Source organism: Pempheris klunzingeri, chromosome 1, assembly GCF_042242105.1.
Source record: "Pempheris klunzingeri isolate RE-2024b chromosome 1, fPemKlu1.hap1, whole genome shotgun sequence".
Lineage (NCBI taxonomy): Eukaryota > Metazoa > Chordata > Actinopteri > Acropomatiformes > Pempheridae > Pempheris > Pempheris klunzingeri.
This window is the reverse complement of record NC_092012.1, coordinates 16187935-16211593: the sequence shown is the minus strand read 5'-3', so window position 1 is coordinate 16211593 and position 23659 is coordinate 16187935. Positions and strand designations below refer to the sequence as shown.

The 23659-nt window shown below is 39.0% G+C and overlaps 2 protein-coding genes across 2 annotated transcripts; both read left to right on the top strand.

Moving 5' to 3' along the window:
• Positions 1 to 1127: 1127 nt before the first annotated feature.
• On the top strand, positions 1128 to 10414 carry aqp9b (aquaporin 9b). Its single transcript, XM_070843290.1, has 6 exons — positions 1128 to 1229; positions 2047 to 2173; positions 5329 to 5466; positions 5698 to 5816; positions 6889 to 7106; positions 10185 to 10414. Exons 1-6 carry the CDS (start codon positions 1128 to 1130, stop codon positions 10345 to 10347), a joined length of 867 nt encoding a protein of 288 aa, XP_070699391.1. The 3' UTR covers positions 10348 to 10414.
• Positions 10415 to 15492: 5078 nt separating this feature from the next.
• lipca (lipase, hepatic a) lies at positions 15493 to 23299 on the top strand. Its single transcript, XM_070841720.1, has 9 exons — positions 15493 to 15574; positions 17070 to 17254; positions 17643 to 17822; positions 17978 to 18095; positions 18229 to 18462; positions 19887 to 20129; positions 21311 to 21425; positions 21875 to 22093; positions 23178 to 23299. Exons 1-9 carry the CDS (start codon positions 15493 to 15495, stop codon positions 23290 to 23292), a joined length of 1491 nt encoding a protein of 496 aa, XP_070697821.1. The 3' UTR covers positions 23293 to 23299.
• Positions 23300 to 23659: the final 360 nt, after the last annotated feature.

Genomic DNA, 23659 nt, shown 5'->3' with positions numbered 1-23659 from the left:
TAACTACTTTTCTTCTGGTATTCAGTAAAACATTTTACCTTCCTTGTTTCAAAATCCACGTGGGACTTTTAAAAAGACTTGTATCCGAGGTTATTCATACCAGTGAATTCGCTTTTTAAATTTTTTTTTTTACAGTATATAGTTTTAATAATGCCTACAAAAAGTTTGGCTGTGGACTAGTTTTGCCAATTTGTTGATTTGTTTCAAATGCCAAAATCAGACAAACATTTTCAAAGTGGTCCAAACTAACAAGTTAAGTTATAATTCAGACAATTATGTTTGCATATTGAAACCAGTATAGGTGCACAATCATTTGGAATTAATTAAATTAAATACAATCTACATGAAGTTCTGTTAGAAATACAGAAAGTATAGATTATAAAACTTCATCATCCTAAATTGTGGGTTGAACCTGTGAATGGACAATAAAAAAAAAAAAATCTACCTTATTTGTCATATTTGTTCGTTGTCAGTAATTAAAGAAGCTGCTATACTTACGCAACATTAAAGTAAACAATATGAAGCGATGTTTGTGGTCAGAAAAGTCACTGTTGGTTAATCACTGCGAGGGAAATGTAATTGTAGGTGATGTTCACATTTGAGAGATATATTTCAGACTATAAATCCCCAGTGAGAGTTGTTCTGCTGCCTTTCTTATTCATTCACATTTCACACTGGACGTCAGTGTGTCTGAAAATATCCACTGGGATGAAGCTCTTATCTCATCTTTCATGGTTTTATGTTATTTGGGATTATTAAAAGATTCTCTCATCGTCGTGGCATCGTAACATCGTATGATGTCCCTCTCCAATCTGCAGTCTGATTTATAGTGTTATTTGTGCATTTCAGAAAAAAAAACAACCTTGAAGTGCAAACTAATTGTTTCAGTTGCTCTTAGGTCTGGATGGCAGTGCAACAACCCAGAGCCCGTATTTCTAATAAAAAGTAGACCCCTTGTGGTGATAAAGGGAAATAGGTGCAGAAAGCCTGCCGACGGCTGCACGGTCCGAGCGCACCGAGTGGGAGGCGGCAACCCGCACCGACAATTACACAGAGACTCCACTGTAGTTGTTAGCTGTTTGTTCTGCTCGCAGGAAGACATCAAGGAGCTGCAGAAGAAAAAAAAAATGGAAAATGATAGCAAGAGGAAGATGAAGGAGAGATTTGGCCTGAGGCGGGACATCTTTAAGGAGTTCCTGGCGGAATTTCTGGGGATATTTGTCCTGATAGTGAGTACCTCCCTCTGCACCTGTCATCCAGCTTAAACAGCCGCTTTAAAGCTTTGAACCACTATGCTAATTAGGTGTCAAACTGGGTCTCCAGGGACTCTGACTGCTGTCTCTCATATGTCTCTATTACCAGATAGTATATTCTGGGAATAACAGACTTTGTCTTTGATGTGCTCAGCTGTAATTTGCTCCTGACAATCATAACAAGATGTGGCTGTTGTGGGGCTGTTTTTCTTCCTCACAGCTCCTCCAGAAGTGCAACGTAACCCAAAATTTGAACCACTATTATAACAAGTCATTGTCTCTCAATTATGAGGTTATGTAAAAAAAATAATAGTGAGATTAAATTAATTACAGCAAATCATCAGCTCGCTTTGCAGCACAGAGAAGTATTGTTGTTTTTCTGTTTCCTTATTATTCACTGAAGGAGCTGGCTGCTTTTCATTTGTTATGTGTTTGTAGTCTGGACTCTCCTCCGTCACCTGTCACCCCTGAGCCCAGCCTGTCACCTCTCTGAGTCCACTTTAATGCCTGTGATGCCACAACAGAGGAGTGATGCAGCTTCCACAACAGCCCTTTTTTATTATTATTATTTTTGGATGACTGCTTTCCCTTCAGCATTTTTTTCCCATCTGAATTACTTCTGCCTTTTACCTAAGTGGGGGATTCATTATTTTTCCCAGCTCCAAGTTGGACAAATTGTCTGTGGCAGTCACAGGCTAGGGCTAGTGTTAATGGCGGGTATAATTGGAATCATTAAAAACAATGAGTCTTTCTACCTCCACCCTTTGTGTTTTTGTTCTTGTCTGTGTCCCAGCTCTTTGGATGTGGTTCAGTGGCCCAGACGGTGCTGAGTAAAGGGGCTCTCGGGGAGCCCTTGACCATCCACGTTGGTTTCACTCTGGGAGTCATGATGGCCGTCTACATGGCCGGGGGAGTGTCAGGTAAAAGGTGTATGGACACACATCTGTGCACAGCTCACATTCATTACACCACTAAATCATCCACTATTGCAACCTGTGATTATCTCCATTAGAAATTATTCAATAGATTGTTTCATTAATTAATCACTTGGTCACTAAAATGTCAGAAAATGGTAATTCTGCAGTTTTTTTAATCCCAAAATTACATTTTGAATTGCACTTTTTTTGTCACATCAAGAATCAAAACCCAAAGATATTAAGTTTACAGTCAAAGAAAACAGAGCAAAGCACACAATCTTGCACTTAAACGAGATCTAAGGGGTGTTTGACATTTTTGTTTGAAAAAAAAATGACCGAAACAGCGAATTGATTAATAAAAACAGTTGCAGGTAAATTGACAATTGACTAATTGCTTAAGTGGCAAATTTCTCTCACAAATTAGTTCAGTCATTTTCTGAACTCTCTGGGGTTCCCAGGGAAAGAAAAAAAAAAACATGTAATTATTTGCTATTACAGGATACAAATGGTAGAAACAGACTGGTGTGATCTTTGGTCATGGATGTGGAAGTCTCTCCTCCGAAGTAGTTGCATGAAAAACTAGAAACTATTAGGCTGTATTTTCACCTCGGATGACTGATATCATCGCATTAGCTTACTGATCTAGATAACGTAATGGCCTATGAAGACCAAAGTGGACCTTTGTTATGGACTATGTTTTATAATGGAGAGCATTCAACATATATGCCCTTTCCTGGTGATATCATTTAATTACCTTCTCTAATGGGGTGATTTTCAGTGTAAAAGTGGTGTCAGTGTGCTTCAGGGCTCAAGATATTGTGTCCAAATGGGACTCTATGGGGTACATTCCTCAAGGATTACAGCAAGAGGAGCCCTCTGTGTTTTGCCAGCAGTGATAGGGGTAGGAGGAAATAGTTGTTAAATGTCACAGTGCTTCTTATAGGTTTGCTGAGCCAAAATGGTGAGTGTCCATTAATCAGCAATCAAGGGATTCATTATGTCGAGGTTTGCATTTGCTGGCCTCATGGACTGCAGTGTGGTGGTCGTTTCCATCACCGTTGGGAAGAGAAAAATCATCATCATCAAAGTTGCAGAGAAGAGATCAAATAAATGTTGCAACATCTGACGGCATAATAACTGCTTAAAGGAGGAGTTTGACATTTCGGGAAATACACTTATTCTCTCATCTGTCTGTTCAATATGAAGCAACAGCCGTCAAACAGTTAGCTTAGCATAAAGACTGGAAACGGCTAGTACAGCTAGACACACTTATCAGCACCCCTAAAGCTCATTCATCAAGACATAACTCCTCGTAACATCACAACATGGCGTTCATACACTTTGGCTTTTGTACTGATTAAACGAGATATAATATACTTATTAATGAACTGTAGAAATGCTGTTGGTGGATTTTGTTGCCTTTGGACACAGCTAGGCTAGCCGTTTCCCCCTGTTTCCAGTCTTTTCGCTAAGATAAGCTAACCAGCTGCTGACTTCAGCTACATAATTACAGACACGAGAGTGGTAGTAATCCTCTCATCTAACTTGCTGAATTGTTCCTTTAAACCCCTAAAAGCTTAAAAGTTTGTCCTCCTAAATAAACAGTCCCGGGATGGCACTGATTCTCCTTTATCATGTTTTAGTCCGTCAGCGATTGTCCAAACAATCCAACCCAAAAGATTATTCAGTGAGAGATTTAAGTCTGATAGAAAATAGAAAAAGCACCATGAGTAAAGCTTTCCTTTTCTCTCTTGTTGAGGATGGCTGTTGTGATCACTCTGACTCATGTTACAGTGTTACTTGTGCTACATGTTTAATGAGAAGAGTTGTAAAGCTTCAGAGGAATAGTAGAAAAGCCCGAGGACAGGGGGGTTAATATATGGAGAGCTTTTGCTGCATGACTGGGCCATTCAGCCCCAGGGTCCATGGCTCAGTGGGAAGCTTCTGTCCAACGACATCTCTGAAGATGATCATAGGTATTGGACTAATGAGCTTTACTGGGGCATGGGTCTCTGGAGAGGAGGGGGGTCAGGTGTGACAAGCCTGGCTTTCTAGGCTTCCCTGGCAGGGCGGCCCCATAGGAGAAGAAAACACAATTGTTTTCACTTTGTAGTCTCAGATTTTAGATGACAGTGTACCGTAAGTGTGACACATCATGGTCACTCTAATGACCTGCAGTCTACGTGTGCCTTAAGCAGATTCAGGCAGATTATGTCAGATGCAATTCAGACAGGCAGGTCTGGCTGGTTGTCGTGGTCAGTGTTTGTGAACAGGATGGGGAGATTAACAATGGGCGCATGGCTGATACCCCCAGTGGTGTTACCACAGCGAGGTCAAAGCCAAGATCCCAGAGTGTTAAATAAATGACCCCACACTGCCATCACAGCCCAGTAACATTTTGCTGGAATGTGTTCAAACACCTCTCCCAAGGACAATGTAGAATATAGGAAAACAGGCAGACGTTGAAGGTACACAAACCTAGTGCTGTTTGTGTGAAAATATTTAAAAATATATAAGATATTGAAACATTTGAAATGGATGAGCACCCAGAGGGTTTGAACACAAGCACTAAATGACCAGACAGCCTGTTACTGGCTGTTGTGAATCCACTGAACTCAGCTTATTTGATTTAGAGATGAAACAATTAGCTAATTAATCAGACAGAAATATTTTTTCCATCACATCAAAGGTGCTACTACATACCTGATAAAAAGTTGCATTAAGCCTTTTGAAATCTGATAAATTGCCTCAGATGATGTCACTTAAGTCAGCGGCAGCAGTATAAAAGTTTGAAAATGAAAGAAATCTGATTGTCTGATGCCAAAATGATTGGAGGACTCTTTTAGTCATTTTTTAAGCAAAAATACCAAGCATCTGGTGTTGGACTGTTGGTCAGACAGGACTACAGGAGCTGCTATGGTCACTTTTAACTCTTTTTTTACACTAACAATTAACTGAGAAAAAACCTGACTGATAATGTAAATAAAATGCAATTGCTTTCTTAATTAGATTTTTGTTTTGAGTCATAAAAACATTGGTACTTTTTGTCATTTCCACTTGTTATTGTTCCACGTTTCTTTTTAAAATACTTTACTTGCTTATGTTTTAGGTGAACCTTGTACAAATGTTACCTGATCTTTTTTGTTGGATTGTTCCAGGAGCCCACGTGAACCCTGCAGTCTCTCTGGCCATGGTGATCCTGGGGAAGCTACCTCTGAAGAAGTTCCCTGTGTATGTTGTGGCCCAGTTCCTGGGAGCCTTTGCTGGATCTTGTGCTGTCTATGGGTTGTATTATGGTGGGTGTAAATGTGTAAATGTCATCCCTACCAGAGAATTTGTGTTATTTGGCTAAGATAAACCCAGAACTCAACTCAAACCCAGAACTCAATCAAGTCTAAAAACACTGGTTATAAGGATGTTGTTTGTCTGTCTTATTAGTAATTATTAGTAAACTAAAATATTGTGCTTGTTGGTGTTTATTGCACGGAGAGTTTTTTCTTATATTTATTGTATTTTCTTGTCCACAGATGCTTTGATGGAATATACCAATGGAGAATTTGCAGTTACTGGTGCAAATGCCACAGCCAACATATTTGCATCCTATCCTGCAAAACATCTCTCAGTTCTGAACGGTCTTGTTGATCAGGTGGGGCTTAATTTGATTTAACTTATAATTCATATATAACTTCCCTTGAAAACATAATATGATATACCACTGCCAAGGTATCATGTAAAAAGCCTGTTTAAAATTATATCACCATGGATAATAATACTTTATACAATTTGTGCAAAATGCCTGATCTTGTATCTTTTATTAGCTATGGAGGGTTTTTGCTCTGTTTTTATACAGAATTATTGATGTCAGTAAGATTTTCTAACGAGATTCTGTGTATATGGAAGCCACTGGAGCATACAGGGATGCATGTGAGTGTGAATTTAGTGCAGTCATGTGCATGAATGTAAGCAAAAACGGACAGTGAGTTGTTTGCTGATGTATGAACAATTCTGCTCCGATGCAGAGAATAACTTCCATCTGTTCTGGATGAGATGAGATGCTCTTGTTAGTGTTTTCGTATTTGTGAGGGCAAAGAGGAAATTAAAGGAATAATCAGTGTTTTTTCAACTCATTGTATTTCAATGTAAGGCCAGGATTTATGCCAATGTTTACATGCATTGGTGATGTAAACACTGTCAGAAATATTAATGATTAACTTTCAGTTGTTTTATTGAGACCTGCTAATGAATGTGAGAGCAGCAGGTTGTAATGGCCTGTTTTGATATTTGATAACGGGCATTTTGATCACAGACTGCATGCCTATAAGTGGTGTTCAACAAAATCATTATTATTATTTGATGGATTATTTAGATTTTTTTTTTTTTTTCACAGCCATATGGAGCTACACAGTAAAGCAGTATTATACACACTGAAATCAGGGGAAAGGGGAAGCCCTATAATAAGCTTAAGCAAAATGACACAGGGCAGAGGTTACCACAGCAGACAAGGTGACTCAAAAACATCCCCTTTAAAAACAACAACAAGGAGTGCCTTGGTAGCCGAATGGTTACAGCGCATCCTGGATGGTCTCATGGCCACATGGCCTCATGATTGCATATCATACCCGTCTCTCTCCCCCTTTCCTGTCTGCCTCTACCACTGTCCAATAACGGCCAAAATATAACTCCTGTTATGCTAATTACTTGATGTGTTTGTTTTCAAGATAATTGCAACTGGTGCGCTGATCCTGTGCATCCTGGCCATCACTGACAAGAGGAATATCGGTGCTCCAAAAGGCATGGAGCCTCTGTGCATCGGCCTGATCATCATGGCCATTGGAGTGTCCATGGGTCTGAACTGCGGGTATCCAATCAACCCGGCACGAGACCTCGGCCCACGGTTCTTCACAGCTGTGGCTGGATGGGGCATGGACGTATTTAGGTAATTTTACTGACGTAGACAACAAAAGGTGATCGTAAATTAAAGTAAATTCAAATATGAAAGTTTCTAATAATATTATTATTGTTAGTATTAGGAAGATTCAAGAGAAAATGGAAGATATCTTCCTGAGCTGCCTGCCTGAGAGAGCTAGGAGTCCATTATTTACGCTACTGCTGTTGTCACTCTCATCAGAGCCTGAGACTAGTAGACGTGTGATTTAAGGGTTTAACCAAGTGGCTGCTCTTTCCTATCCCACATGTAGAGCAGCATTTGTAGCTCCATCTCTGCTCTCTTGACAATCTGAATCAATATTTCAAAGACCGTGTGTGTATTTCCTGCATTTTGAAAAAAGGGCTCTGGGGTTTAAGTGAACAGGGCGAGATTCCATGCACGTAAATATTAAATATTCAATGCTTCGCTACAGCAATGGCACAATTCTATGTTGCTCAGTCTCTCTCGCTTCAACCTCTCCAAAGAGAAATCGCAATTTAATCAAACAAAAAAATGATACCATCACACAGAAAAGGTGATCTCTCCCTCTAATACATTTCAGATACGGTCTGCAGGTTGCAAACAGTCGAGGGGACAAGGTGCATCTCTGTCTCATTTTCAATTTGGACTTTGCCAAGAATGCAAACAAAGCTGTCACGTTACATGTATATAAACTAAATGTCTCACAACAGCAGACTTTGTATACTGTACTCCCACAGGACACCACGGGGAACATTTAAAAAGTCCAGTACTAAAGTACTAGTAGTAAATTTTGGTCCAGCACTCTGTGACGTGGACACATCACAGTTGTTACTGAAGTCAAGTCTCACCGAGTCTTCTCTCTAGTATCTTGATTTAAGCTTTAACTATCTCTAAGCTAAACCAGTATGATCCCTGGAAAGTTGGAACACATTCCTCTGATCGCCTTTTCCGTGCTCTCAGGGTGACAGTGTTGGTTGGTCGGTGACTTGGTCAGTTGATCAGACTCAGTTCAGAGGCCCTTTTCCTGAAAATCTAGTATTATTGCAATGGCATGTTAACTCTGGCAGCCTAAAATATCAGAAGCTGTAATCATTTCAGGAGCTGATCTCATTCATCCTGGCACCTTTCCGCCGAGGAGCTTTCTTACTAACCAGTGAACTTGGCCAATGAGAGACTGCAGGCTCAGAGCTTCCAGATCCTTTCAGGTCAGGTTTTATTTTGGGGTTTCTTTGTCCTTTCATCAACCTCTCCAAGTCAGTGCTGTCCTTGGTAAGAACAATAGCTCTCTGAGGCATTAGTCCTATAGCCATCACTGCCATCTGATCCAACAGTTTTTTCACTTGAAAGTTTTGCGTCAGAAATGCATATATATGCATATATGTGTTATAGGACATGGTTAATTTCTTCACCTAGCAAATCAACAACAAATTTCCCTCCCATGATGCCTGTATCTGTTTTGACTGGTGACTGACGTGCCGTTTTTGACTTTACCCTCAATGCCCCCTTTATCACTGGCCCTGCTCTGGGCATTTCTAGTCCTTGAAAGTGTGCTGAAATGCATTAAGAGTGGAGAATATAAGGTTGTCAAACTAAAACAAAAACTACTTGGATTATAAACGGTACCTTTATAAAAGCAGTAAAAACCCAAACTAAGGATTTTTTAAATCAGAATTCTTGATTTATCTTGAAGAAACTCATGATATTAAGTGGTCGATGGTATGTGAAAGATACAGTTTCTGATACTCTCTGTACACATACCACAGCTTTAACTATCACCAGATGGCTCAAATACACATATACATCAAGACTGCTTTAATGCGCACATAAGCCTTTGGAACTATCAGGTTCATATCACGCATAAAGTACTTGCTACATCTGAGATTATCTTTTATATATATGATATGAACACAGCAGCTACAAATGTAGTGTATTGTGAGGATTTCTGTACATTACATCCCTTTTCAGCACTGAGTGTTAAGAAGCATTTGGCTCCATTCAGTGTCCACATGGCGTCAATGTGACCCACCGGGTGTCTCCTGGCCTGATCATCTTAGCCGTAGCCATAGATTAAAGTCTATAATCCAGCCGCATCCCTCCTTTAGTCTACTTCCTGAATGCCTACAGAGAGAAAGATGACCCGCTCAGACGCTTGTTTACTTTCAGGCCTGTGCATCAGCTCTGTTAACTGAAACCCTTTCACCTGCAATAAAGGCTTCTAACAGCAACAACGACCAGCAGGACTCTAATCTCCCTCTGGCTCCGTCTGATGTCAGCCAGAGTGAGAATAGGGACACATGCAATAGGTCTAACAAAGAGAGCTCCTTAAGACATTACTGTAATCTGGGATAATTGCATACACACACAAAGACACAGATTGGAAAGGCAGTGAACATAATTTTATTTAAAAGACTACTGCAGAAATGTAATGTTGTATTTCTGTTAAATTTGGTGATTTGCAAAAGTCAGATTAAAGACCATGGACCATAGAATGGTTAAAAGTGAGGTAGCAGAGGTCAGGATATCCCGACTTTTAGTGTGTATCAAGCTGGATGTAACACTTGTCAAAGTCTAAACTGTGATTATGATGGGAAAACTTTTCTAAAAGTGCTGATATATCCGAGTTTGTGCTTTACTACTGCTACTACTACTACTATGATTATGATTATAACTATTATGAATAATAATAATAATAAATAGTGAAGATCTGAAACCAAACCAACATCACCTGCCAAAATCTACCATTCAAGGTAAACAAGGTAAACTTGTTTGCCAGAAAATAGTCATATAACCAACAGTTAAACCATAATGTGCCATTTTTAAACTTTAGTTCTTGTGTGTGTTAAGAGGTGCTGGTAGGCAGATCAGTTTTCAGGCTCCGACTCTGAGAAAAATTTTGATGTCACTTTTGAGTAATTTTCTTGGAGTTGAAAAAGTTTGTTCAGAGCCACAGAGGAATTATTTTCACAGGCTGTATAGTAGGCCTACTGCTCAGTGGTGGAGCAATCCACTAAGGGGTTTAAAGGTTGACTTCATGCAGGATGCTGTGGTTATAATAGTACATACACTGTTATCATTAATAATGTGTATGGGTCTTCCTCACTGCAGAGCTGGAGGCTGCTGGTGGTGGATCCCTGTGGCGGGGCCGATGGTGGGCGGAGCGGTTGGAGCAGGCGTTTACTTTCTCTTCATTGAGCTGCACCACCCTGAGCCTGAAAAACCAGAGGAGAACAACGTCCAGGACAAATATGAAATGATAACTATGAGTTAAAGTTTAGAACAAGGGCTGCAGAGCATCAAAGTAGCTGATTTTAAACCTCATTCGGCAAAGTCGTTTATCTAGATGAAGCAGTTTTATACATTTATACACTCAGAAAAACTCTCAGAAAATGAACAGGTAATGGTTTAATACGAAGCACGCATCTGACGACACAATATAGTTCTTGTAAAATATGCATGAATGTTTTATGAAGCCTTTAAAGTCTCTTTTTGTAGAACCTCTGGTTTATTTATAGATTTCAGGTTTTATCTGCCGGGGCTCTTTCATATATTGAAATACTAAACTTTCTTGATAAATATAAGATCATAACCTTGTATGGAGAGTTTCCTCTGCATTATATCTATGCAGGATTCTTCTTTTCCTAACTGGGATCATTTCCTCTCGTTAGAAATATTTGCCAAGTTTCTGTGCAACATTTTTATTTTTAATACTGTGTACCTAACAAACGGGCATTAAATACGTGTAGCACTTAGGAAACTGTTGATTTAGTGTGGAAATGGAGTCATTTAGTTTTGAGTTTTAGCCATTATGTTACAGTCATTTTGTGTTTCGTGGAGTGACGTCCTCATTCACTTCATCCTTCGCATGCGTGTAAACAAGTGTGTGATTGATTGCTTTATCTTGCAGATAGGGATGTTTGTAGAACACATTTATGTAGAAAATCCAGCCTTAAATGATTATACTCCACATGTTCACTCATCTCCATAATTTTGTGACACCCAAACTTGTGTTATTTCACGGGATTACAGATTTACTCATAACAGGCACCCTGGATATTGACAAGCCATAATTTTAACGTTTATTTACTTTCTTGCAGAAACATTTGCAAATATCATTGAATTGCTTGATGAATTGTGTTTGAAGTAGTGCACATGCTGTATCAGGGTTAATACACAAACACTGGCTGTAACTGTTTACATTACAAATTCTTCAGAGCTGAAGTAAAATGTGTAATAAAACACAATTTTTTTGGCTTGGTTCAGGTTTGGTTCAACACTGAAAAAAAAACAGGAAAATAAACAGGAACAATAGGTCTACTGTTTTCAAATGGAGGTATAAAACTCTGGACTTTCTTTTATTCATTGTGCATTTGAGATTCATAATGCTGGTGTGGTGTGAGCACAGAAATGTGGCTTTGAAAAGACAAATCCGATGTCAACAATATAACCCAGCTTGGAAGAATGAACCACTGCATCTGCAACAGAAATCCATATAGACCCATGCTGATGTTAATGTGGATGCATACATTAATTGTGAGATTATATTGTGCTGCACTAAATGTCATTTTACAACAGCACAAAAGTTGTGTAATACACAAGACACGTTTTTGGCAACATGACAATCACTTATATTAAGAATTATTCATATGTTTGTTTTCCTTTTGTGAAACAGAAAAAAATGTGAAGAAAACAAGAATAATTCTGCTGAAATGTCCTGGATTAAACATGCACCATTTGGTCCTGTTTTCACCAGAACCAGGTCTACACTCACGTGTCATCTTTTTGTTGCTTGTTTGTTGATTATTTTAATTTGCTTTTTCTAAGGTAGTTTCCCAACATTATTTCCTCAAGTTCTTTCTGTCTGAATTTTCACTGTATCTTGATACTGAATAAAGTTTGTTCACACTTTTTATGTATTTTTTCTAAAGACTATAAATAATAAGGAGTGTTGGCACATTATATGATGTGATACACAAATGTGATGATTTGCAACCTTGATACCCTCCAAAAGGTACCTGTTGTTTTGATTTGGAAAATATTAGATATCACCAGGTGAAAAATAAATAATAACCACTACTATTGCGAACAGTAAGTTTTGTCCTACTGAAGAATAGTCCCTGCTGATTTTCTAATCACTTTCTGTGAAGATGATCAGGTTTTGTTGCCAGCTTTGCTGTGTGTAGGTAGATTGTTTTGGCCTATCAAGGTCAGACATTTGCTCTTTATTTTGCTGAAAATATCGTCAGCACAGCATTGTTTTTATAATCCCATCTAAGGACAAACAGGCCTTTTCACAGTGGACACTTTGAAGTAACCCAATAAAAAAGGTGTAATAAAATGAAAAAATTAATGAATTCTGTTTTGCTGCTTCAGTTTCAGAGTCCTGGTATTGTGTGTGCTGGCTCACTGTCACTCACCTGATGTTATTAGTAACACCTGTGCACTACCTAGTATCAGCCAAAATCTACTCCAAGTCTGAAAATAGAAATTCTATCGTGACATTTGGTCACACACAGTACTAGATCTCTGGTCTCATAGGTGAAAATTAAAACTTAAAATAGTTATTATGTCCTCACTCTCATGGTCTAAATTGGAGCCAAATAGTCCTCACAAACATAGATGTACAATAGCTCACAGACACACAGACGCACACACACACACAGGCTGTTATAGACCAAGGGGAGGAGTTAATTCAACAAATAAAGTTCAGTGATTAGTCTGGTCCAGAGAACTCGATGACCCAAGTAAATCTATGTGCAATCATTAGTCATCAATACAAGTACCAAGAGCAGGAAAAATGCATTAAAATTTAAGACAACTGGAACTGGCTTACATAACTTCATGGAGAATAGATGAAGAGTGTGTTTTTGCGGTTCAGTGGTTTCAGAGCTCTTCCCCAGAGTGTATACTCTTTGGGTTGAATAATGTCTTTACATAATAACAGACCACACTAGCTACCGCACATGTGCCTTCTGCCTGTGTGAAAATATTTCCTCAGTTGTCGTCCTCAGTCAGAAGAGGAATAGTATAATTGTACCCTAATGGCAGCATTTATTCATTCTCATCCTTAACCTGATTCTTACTATTGTACTTTTTCTTTGTCTGAATTTGACTGCAGTTGCTAATCCTGCACACTGAATCATAAAAATATCGACAGCATACAGACATACAAACACTAACCCCCTCTCAGTCTCAGTCAGTTAAAAGTCAAAGTAATCAAGCTATCAGACAACTTAAACAATGCATGTACAAAGGTTACCAGACAAACTAATTAAGTGAAATCCTAAACAAAACATCGTAGCAAGTGGCATCATTCCTCTCAGTAGTTTCAGTTTGAGTGATTTTTTGAACAGGTCTTCACTACTGATTTTTTAATGTGTGCAGGTAATGAGCTGCTTTGGCTGGTATCTCAATGAATGAATATAAATGCAAAAAACGAGCTCATAAGTTGTTCTCGGCTTTTGAAGTTTGAGATGACCCACGCTGACCCGTCTAGTTTGATGATAGTGTTCTGTAAAGTGTAAATTGTGCTCTTTCCGCATGGTTTTCCATCTACGATTGTAAAGATAAGAACATTCTGTATCATTTTAGCCTCAGTAGTCACCCATGATAGACTACAGTGCAACTTAGTGACATTAGTTTTAGCAGTTATAGCAGTGAGGAGCTTTTTGATGCCTTTGTTTACGGCGAAGGTCCACACAACCATAAAGTACCCAAGGAGTGAGAGAACACGTGCCTGTGTCACTGGATTCCTAATTGGTCTGACTCATTGATAGTTACACCAAGTGATTTAGTTTTTCATTTAGTACGTTAAGTCTTGATATAGCATCGACATGGTCGAGTCACTTGTGTACATTATTATGTTTGCCTTTTCCAAATACATGCACACAGACAGACACACAGACACACACTCACGCACCCACAATACTTGGAAAGGCAAAGGTTCATCATGTTTGCTCTTAACCTGCAGATGTGACATCACACATTAGACAAACTGTGACTTTAACTCTTTTGCTGCTGGACTGAACTGAGGCTTTAAAGAACATGTTTACAGTTTGAAATGTTATTGTTATATGTTATGTTATGTTATAGTCTGTTCGTTCTTAATGCGGTGGACAGAAGAGGACACCCACTGAAGCCTGAAATATGAGAACTATGTGTCTGTGTGTTTATGTGAATGAATACTAACCTGATTTGGGATGTGGATCATATCCCATGAACACTTCTTATAATGAATAATGTCAATTTATCAATGCTGATTTAAACAGCATCCGCTATGAATCTAATAATTTTAGATTATTGTTAATGGGCCATTTAATCAGAAGACAATTGCAAAATATAGAGAGTAAACTGAAAATTCAGTCATGAGCTAAAATTTCAATTTTCTATTTCTGACCATTAACAGGCAGAAAAACATCAAAACAAGAGGACAGATACACAGACACCAAAATGTAAAAGTCAAAGTTTGATGTCATTTTGTTATAATGTAAAATCAAAAATATTGATTAATGCAAGCATAAACTATTTGCGCCCATCACTGAGGTGTTATCTGTGTATTGATTGAGAACTGAAGAATTTGTGTTGTCCAAGAGTGAAAAACAAAGTACCAGACTTGGATCGGTATGTGCGGGTCTCCGTGACCACTGTGTGACCATTAACTTTGTTTGTACTGTGCATAGTCACACAATGACACTTGAAACCAGTCCAGTGAAAAGGTGATTGGACTGTACATGTAAGCTGTGGCATTTTATTCTTAGCAAAACTCAGCAAATTATCAAAAAAAACCACAGACATTACAAACAGAAATGAGGATTGGGCTTGACTTTACCCAAAACATGTAATTTCATCTCATTTGACATCTCTGAATACAGTCGGCTGTTGCTACCTTGCAGCTGTTCAAACATGTATTGCTACAGGAAGATTTCACATCTTATAGTTGGAAGGTTTTAGTCATTCATGGTTTGTCCCTAGACTAAATTTTGGCTTGAAAGTGGTAGCTCTGTAAAAACTATATGAAGAAGGACATTTCTCGTACTCTGAATGATGTAATTTCTACCACTGAATATCTGTCAGTACATTTTACCAGATCCCCTCCCCGTTAGTACCTCCACTCTTTCACAATGTGTTTGATGTACACAGCCTGGCCCCTAGCCAATCAGGATAGGACCAAATGCCCCTTATCAATAAACTATTACTCCCAGTTTCCTTCTACAGTACAGTACAACGTTTTTCCCTCTCTGATTTTCAAGCCTCAGAACAGCAATGAGGCCTCTTTGAAAGAGCTTCTACACACGCAGCCAACAGGATCTCGTGATCAGACTCTACATTACCTGCATTTCCTCCATTACAGATTTCAAGCCTGTTCTCCTCACCTGTGGGAGAAGCGTTGGTTTAAAGGAATTACCAAAGTCTCGCCATGTCTGCGGTCAAAATCCTGTGCTGTTTGCTGTTAACGCTCCACCTCGATGAGGCGAAGAAAATCAAAGGAAGCAGAGCTGGTGAGTGAAATGTCGAATTTGATTGCTCCCAAAAAAGTTTGATGAAAGAGTTCACCAATGGACGAATTAATGAAAAACCTACAAATCAACAGGCAGTCCAGAGTGCAGTTCAGTGGGTGACAGTTTGGTATTAATATAAAACACACTAAATATGATTGTGCAAACTTTATCAGCTGTGTCAAACTGTCAGGTTAACATCAAGCTCATGTTTTCAAACAGGGGGCACCAAACTGCAGCTTAAACATTTTTCTTTCTTTTTTTTTTTAACTCTCAGAAAACAATTTCTCTCTCCTTCATTTGAATTCACAATTTACAGTGACAATAAATTCACAACAAGACATGAATATTTTATGGCTTAGCCATTAACTCACACGGACTTGGTTTACTGTAAATAATTTTACTCATTACATTTTCCTTAAACATACCTTTGTAATATGTGTTTGTAAAGATGAAGCCAAAAAACAAACAAAAAACAAAAACACATTGTATTCTGTACTGTGAGTATTGAATTATGAAACCATTCATGTTTTTAATTGAATTGAATTGTCATCGTTCCACCACTCATACATTACAGTGTATCTTTGAATGGTTAAAAAACAACCCAAGCACGACACAAACACTATGAAATAGTAGAGAGTAAAATCATTCTGAGCCACATGGAAAGCAAACACTGCTGGAGTTAACACTGTAGAAAACGTATTAAAGTAATTACAGTCTAAGATTTGTAAAGTACACTCTGATGCTCTGTTACTAATGAGTCAAACTGTTTTTAATTGCTCTCCATGTTCATTTGGATAAACAGACATAAAAGTAAAGAGACACACCAAGGAAGATGTGGGATTTTACGAGCAGAGGGGTGGATGATGGACGATGATGGATAATTATTTTCACTGTGGAAAAGTTTTCATCATCAGCTTCATATCAGCACCCAGAGCTCATCGGATGGCAACTGTATCAGTGTTTAGGCGCCAGGGTTTCTGGCATTATTAACATAAAAAATAACAAATACGCTGGACACGAATCAATGACAAACCATACAGAAAATGTAATGACAGATTTCTCTGGAGAATGATCTGAAGTCTGTGAGTGAGATTTCTGAGGTTTCTTGGCTGTGGTTTTAAACATGTTAAGGGAGGAGGAGTTTATATAAGAAATTACGAGAAGAGTCTGGCAGAGATTCACTTGGTGGGACTTTTTATGAAGCGATATCTGTGTGAAGCTGCCAAAGAGGTCTGCATGACCTGGAAACACAGCAAAGTGCTTCTGAAAGGGCGTTAATCAGCCTACACACCAAAGGGGACTTAACAGGAGGTGTCCTCTGTATTTACTCTCATATAATTGCATCAACACGTAAAATAGAACATTTCCTCTGCTCTCAAGTAAACAAATAAAGTGTTCACCTCACAGTGAACATATCCAAAAAAGCAGCATGTTACGATATTCAGAGTGATCATGAAGAACAAACAGATAACTCCTCCATTGTTTGGTTTCCGAGGTGTAGTGAACACAGAGGAGGGGGGAGTCCTGAGGGTGAAAGAGCCACATGTCAGAAGTTCAGCCTTCGGGCTGTTTTTAGAAGGTGAGGACAACTGCATACTGGACCCTCTGCAGCTGCACACTCTCACCTCCTGTGGCTTCAACAGCAGTAATCCCCTCATCATCATCACTCACGGGTGGTCGGTAAGGTCAACTTCTCTTCCACTTCACTGACTTAAACCACTGGATAAAAACATGGAACTCAGACCAATATGGAGGAACCGCTGCTGGCATAGTTTCAAATGTAAATGCTGCCTATAAATTATGTTCAAAACCTTGAAATACACAGAAACAACAAAACGTGAAGCAAACATGCAGAGACTCATTTAAATCTCAATTTGATTAAGTTGTTTAACATTTTAACTGTATTTCACATCACTGTGTCCAGTTGGTGGAGACACTTATTCTTGTCATTTTAAACTAAACTGGATGAAGACTAGACTGTTCTAATTAGGAGTGATACTGAGCACAGCAGTGTGCCAACACTTCAGTAAATAACACATTTGTGACCATCAGTCTTGTTTTTCCTCAGGTGGACGGTATGATGGAGAGCTGGGTGCTCCGGTTAGCAGCAACCCTGAAGACAAATCTAATAGACGTCAACGTGGTGATTACTGACTGGCTGACCCTGGCTCACCAGCACTATCCCACAGCGGCACAGAGCACCCGCACTGTTGGAAAAGACATAGCTCACCTGCTACAGTCACTTCAGGTCACTTTGTGCGCTGAGGGCCGCTTCATGTTTACAGTCCATATCTTGCACATAATGAAGTTGTAATGAAGCTTGAAACAGAATCAATACACCAGATTTAAGTTGTCATAAGTACTTATTAATCTATATACTATACTTGTCATAAACTCCAACAGGTACACTACCAGTACCCACTCAGAAAGGCTCATTTGATTGGTTATAGCCTGGGCGCTCACATCTCTGGATTTGCTGGAAGCTATCTAGAGGGTGCAGAGAAGATTGGAAGAATTACTGGTGAGTTTTCCTACTGGATCAGGGGAATTATTGTGCTTCTAATTTCATTGGCCAAAACAAATATAGTGTTGGATATTTTGGATGGTGAACTTGTTTATCTTATGCCTCCTAACAAACCGTTTTTCAATTGCAGGTCTCGATCCAGCTGGGCCATTGTTTGAGGGCATGTCTCCCACAGACAGACTGTCTCCCGATGATGCTGAATTTGTGGATGCCATCCACACCTTCACCCATGAACGTATGGGCCTCAGCGTGGGCATCAAGCAAGCTGTGGCACATTATGACTTTTACCCCAACGGAGGAGACTTCCAACCAGGATGTGACCTGCAAAACATTTACGAGCACATAACCCAGTACGGCCTTCTTGGTACGACAAAAAACACACACTTCAAAAAATATAATGTACTTACCAAATAATATGGTGAAATGTAAAGTTCTACAGGTGGTCCCTAGAGGCTGTAATGTCGATTTGATTTGATTTGATTTGATTTGAGGGTGGCAAGAGGAAGCAAAAGAGTCCATCCTGTGGGGAGAATGAATGTTCTCATAAACTTTCATGAGTAACTTTCATGACATATGCCAAGATGGCTTTTGGTTTTCTTGTGTGTAAGTAGAAATTGTAGCCTGATGGTGGTTTTAGAACGTTTTGTAGGTGTTGAAAACAACAGGATTCAACCTCTGATGACCCTGAATATCCACAAAAATTTCCCGGCAATCTAACCAGTAGATGTCATGATTGACGTACCTATATTTTCATCTATCATTACAGTTCTGGCTTTGGAAAAAGTCACTTAATTGTACAGCAGTTGAATATTATCTGTATCTGAGATTGTTTCTAGTTTCTTTTTACACAATCCATCAATTAGCCGTGCAACTAATAAAAACTGCATACACTTAATATAAGCATCCTTCCACCTTAAAAACAGTATCGGGATTATTAGTCCTGAACAAATCCAGACCAAAGACCATTACAATTATCTCTCAGGAAAACCAAAGTTCATTTTGTGTTTTTACAATCTGGATGACTCTTTGTGAGAAGGGAGCTCTTGTTTACGAGCAAATGTTTTCCGTGCCTGAACAGACACGCCACTCAGCTTTCTGGTACCCTTGTGTGACTTTTACAACACTGTGGAGAAAAGCCAATCAGAATCAGAGCAGAGCGTTTTGCTGCCTAACTACTTACTGGTTTGCCTCGTTCTCTGCTCTACCATAACATCTTTTTTCTTAATTGGTCTTGCCACCTCAAAACACTGGTTTAGAGGGAATATCGTAGGCTCCAAGTCATCTTCTGCTTGTTGACAGTTTCTCATTCTGTGTGCAGACAGATGACTTTAATTCCCTCCAATCTAACACAAGTTGCTCTGGGATTTATGGTGCTTCTCTATCCAGCACACATCTGCATAATATGACAGTGAGAGCCACATTAAAGCATCTGTCATCCTTAAGAGTTAATTAGCAACATGTGCCTCCCTCCCCTCTCCATCCATCCCTCTGAACTGAGCTGCCTGCAGGCTACAAGAGGCTGCTCAGAGAAAAGGCCTTCAGAGCAGACCAGCATTAGACATAATGAGATGCTTTTGGGAGATCTGACAGGATGACAGTCTGATAGATGTCAGGCTTTGGTGATAATGAAACGAATCCACAAAAAAAAAATGGTCACACGCTATGATTAAGGTATTCTGCAACCTCTCAATCCACAGGAGAAAAAGCTGTGAGGAAGCGATCTGTTCACTCAGATCAGGGTTGTTCAGAAAAATCAATGTCTCATGTTATCTTTATTTCCTCCCATAGGTTTCGAGCAGACAGTGAAATGTGCTCACGAGCGGTCCGTCCATCTGTTCATCGACTCTCTACTGAATAAAGACAAGCAGAGCATGGCCTACAGGTGCATTGACACAAGTGCTTTTGACAAAGGCATCTGTCTGGACTGTCGGAAGAATCGTTGCAACACACTGGGCTACAATATCAAAAAGGTTCGCAGTGGCAACAGCAAGAGGCTCTACCTGAGAACCCGCCCTCGGATGCCTTACAAACGTACGTGGTTGTCTTTACTGTTTCAATAAACAGCCTTAACATTGATTTATATATCTTTAGTCTGCTATTATGATGAACATGGGTACTGAAGTTTAATTAAAATCGATCTTACATACACTTGCTATAAATAATCGCGACAGCACCAAATGTGTACTAATCCACTGCTAAAAATAGTTCCCAACAAGTGCACTATTTTCACCTGTTTGAGTAATATTTGTTAAAAGCCACAGTGCCCATCTTTTACTAGTACCTTAAAACAGACTAACATATTGTCGATGTTGGTCTTCTCATGGGATTTACAGACAATAAGAAAACTATAGAACAATATCAGCCTTATCCATTGAAGCCACTGTGGAGGATTTATGACTTTAGTGCCCCCAGTGGTCGTGTCAAAAAACATGCTTCACGATATGAGATCGCACAGCCATCGCAACCCCAACAGATGCCACCAGGTACCAGAGGTGGTGGTCAATAACTGTTTTTTCTACTTAAACTCCACTAAACCTATTCGATAACTTACTTTGCTGATGAATAATACAAAACATAATCAACAGATAAATTACCTCACATTACTATAGATTAAAATAAGCAAGGACTTAATTATTCCTGGGAGGAAGTTCACAAGCTACTCAGCAGTTTATAAAGTAATTAAAAATTAGCTCCACCACACATTAATACATCAATAATTACACTCCAGTAATACAATAGAATACATTATTATGAAATGGGCCATGATTTAATTACATTTTGATGCTAATAGCTTTTGTATTTCTAGTTATTTCAGCACTGTGGTATTGCTACTTTTACATAAAAAAAAGGACACTTCTTGACATGAATGGGCTGAAAACAATACATAAATTACAGCTACAATTTGTAAGAACCCATGACCCCATGAATGGGTTTAAAGTACATCATGCCTATATTTAAAGTGTAGGTGTTAGTATGTGTGTGAATTCAAAGTGGGTCGATTTGCGTTATATTATGATAAGATGTGACATGATGGCGTTGTTTTGCAGTGTGCTGGCTGTTCTCAGTATTATCAATCATCAGAACTGATTACGACTCAAATGGTCACATTAATCTCACTTTAATTTTACCGCACTGCACATCTGATTGATAAAATACAGAAATCAAACTCATCTGTTCTTCTCTGTCTTCCGTTTCTGGTTCCCTCTCTGCAGTCTATCATTACCAGTTCAGGGTCCAGTTTGTCAACCAGATGGAGAGGATCGAGCCCTCTCTCACCATCTTCCTCACCGGAACAAAGGAAGAGAGTGGAGATCTCCCCATCACCATGTGAGTACTGTACCACCTCACATCGGGCTTACGTTATATCACATCTATGCACAGTGTACTCAGTCTGTGACACATGCAATATGCAGCTGGGCTCTCAACTCTATAAAGAATGAGAGCAAGTTAAGGAGAGCAGCTGACACACATGGAAACAACTGGAGCTGCTGCATGAAAGAGAACTATAAATGGCGATGATGGAGTAAATAATTTACTCAAGACACTATTCTCTGACAACTGTGTTATCCTTCATGTTCTGTGTATCAAAGAGTCGTAGCCTTAGAGGAAATCTCACGTGTCCTGCTTTAGTTGTATACCATGACAGCAGCAGGTCTTTGCTGTATAACAGAATACATATAAAGATATAAATATCTATAAAGAAATGTTTTTCAGGATGTTCCCTTTTGTAATTATCTAACTCTGTCTGTCTTTTTTGTGTCCTCCCTTTGAAACAGCACTGAAACAATTTGGGGTAATAGGACCCACACCTTCCTGATCACCCTGGACAAAGACTTAGGCGATCTGATGTTGCTCAAATTTCGCTGGGAGGGCTCGGCACTGTGGAGGAACGTGTGGAACCGGGTGCAGACCATAATTCCCTGGGGAGGCCGGGAGATAAAACCACAGCTGACAATTGGCAAGATCAGCGTCAAAGCAGGCGAGACGCAGGAGAGGTACAGCTTTACATAACAAGGCAGAGGTGGTGGAAGAAGTTACTCAGATGTGTTAAAGCAGCAATATGTCAATGTAAAAAGTTCATCACATCATTCATTACATTCAAAAGTGTGCAGGTTCAGAAAAAGGTGTCATAGTAGAAAAAGCACCCTTAATACAGGATCGCCCCTTTTCTTGCTGTTCATTATTACTATTTTATTTATGTCATTAGTTGATCATTTGATCATAGATACAAACAGCACTTTATTGTGATAGCTGGAAAAGCTGAGCTCATTTTAATTCATTTATACACTACTGGTATTTTATTCTGTCAGTATCAGTTCATCAAAGCTAAACACGCTGCACATTTACAACATACCAGATTTTATTCCCCAAATATCATCGGCTATTTGGCCCAATCATGGTGACATCCAAGAACCTATAAATAATGCACACACCAAATATTAGCAGCATTACAACAAATCTTTTCAAATGTTCTTTTACAGTTAATAACTACTTTGAAGAGATTTGAATCATATTTTTGAAGCTAATCGTATTTTTTGGATGGAAACTCTTACTCTGCAAAGTAGATTCCTGTCATATAAATGTAGTGAAGTAAAAAGGATTATATTACCACTAAGAGATGCTGTGGAGCAGAAGCATAGAGATCCATGAAATGGAAATAGTCCAGTGAACTATAAGCACCTGTACGTAATAAATATGTACTGCACTGCAAGGCAGGAGGGCACAAGGGCAGTTGAGTCTGAAAAGATTATTATTATTATTATTAGTTTTAATATTATCTAATGTATTTATGTCATATATCATGAACTGCCAGTAAGTACTAATGATTTGAGATACACATAAACACATTTAATAAAGAATTAAAGTAACTGTTTTCAGATATGATAACATCTTAGAGTGTCCCACTCTTGACACATCTACACATTTACAGACTTATAACGCCACCTAGTGGTTTCATTGTTTCCCACGCACAGAATTTGAATCATTTATCATCATGTACTGACAGCTCTTTGCTATGCCTCACTGATCAGCCTCTATGTTTAACCACATCATGCCACCATCACGGTTTCTGTTTTCCAGGACGTCTTTTTGTGCCATGACAAACGACGGACAACAAGTTGAAGTGTCGCAAGATAAAGTGTTCGTGCGCTGTAAAGAGGACACACCGAGACAGCACAGAAGAAAGCACAACTAACAGACTTGTGTGGGTTTCCTGGTCTGTTCAGCAGACTGAAGATCTCTGATGGATGGCCTGGAAGTTCACAAAGAGATGAAATTCTGTAAATTCCACAAAGTGAGGCTGTGCAGATTTGCTGAGTACATTAGAAATTATTAATTGTTTAGTGTCACAGCTTTCAGGCAAAGTGCTAAAGTTTAATGGGAGAATTGAATCCTGGAAAGTGGGAGCTATAAAACAACCAGCAACTATTGTAAACTGTGTTTACAATTTACAGATGCGTGTTTTAAGTTTGATTATGTGATCAAATTATTATTGACAGAACTATTCTAAGTGATCTTTATGATAGACACTGCTTTCTCAACAGAACCTCACAGTTTTAAGA

What these genes read in the sequence shown, in the direction of transcription:
- aqp9b (XM_070843290.1), top strand. Translation starts at nt 1,128, where the DNA reads ATGGAAAATGATAGCAAGAGGAAGATGAAGGAGAGATTTGGCCTGAGG. An exon ending in TGGGGATATTTGTCCTGATA is followed by an intron (nt 1,230 to 2,046) that starts GTGAGTACCTCC and finishes TCTGTGTCCCAG; the next exon opens with CTCTTTGGATGTGGTTCAGT. An exon ending in TGGGGCATGGACGTATTTAG is followed by an intron (nt 7,107 to 10,184) that starts GTAATTTTACTG and finishes TCCTCACTGCAG; the next exon opens with AGCTGGAGGCTGCTGGTGGT.
- lipca (XM_070841720.1), top strand. Translation starts at nt 15,493, where the DNA reads ATGTCTGCGGTCAAAATCCTGTGCTGTTTGCTGTTAACGCTCCACCTC. An exon ending in AACCCAGTACGGCCTTCTTG is followed by an intron (nt 18,463 to 19,886) that starts GTACGACAAAAA and finishes TTCCTCCCATAG; the next exon opens with GTTTCGAGCAGACAGTGAAA. An exon ending in GGAGATCTCCCCATCACCAT is followed by an intron (nt 21,426 to 21,874) that starts GTGAGTACTGTA and finishes CCTTTGAAACAG; the next exon opens with CACTGAAACAATTTGGGGTA.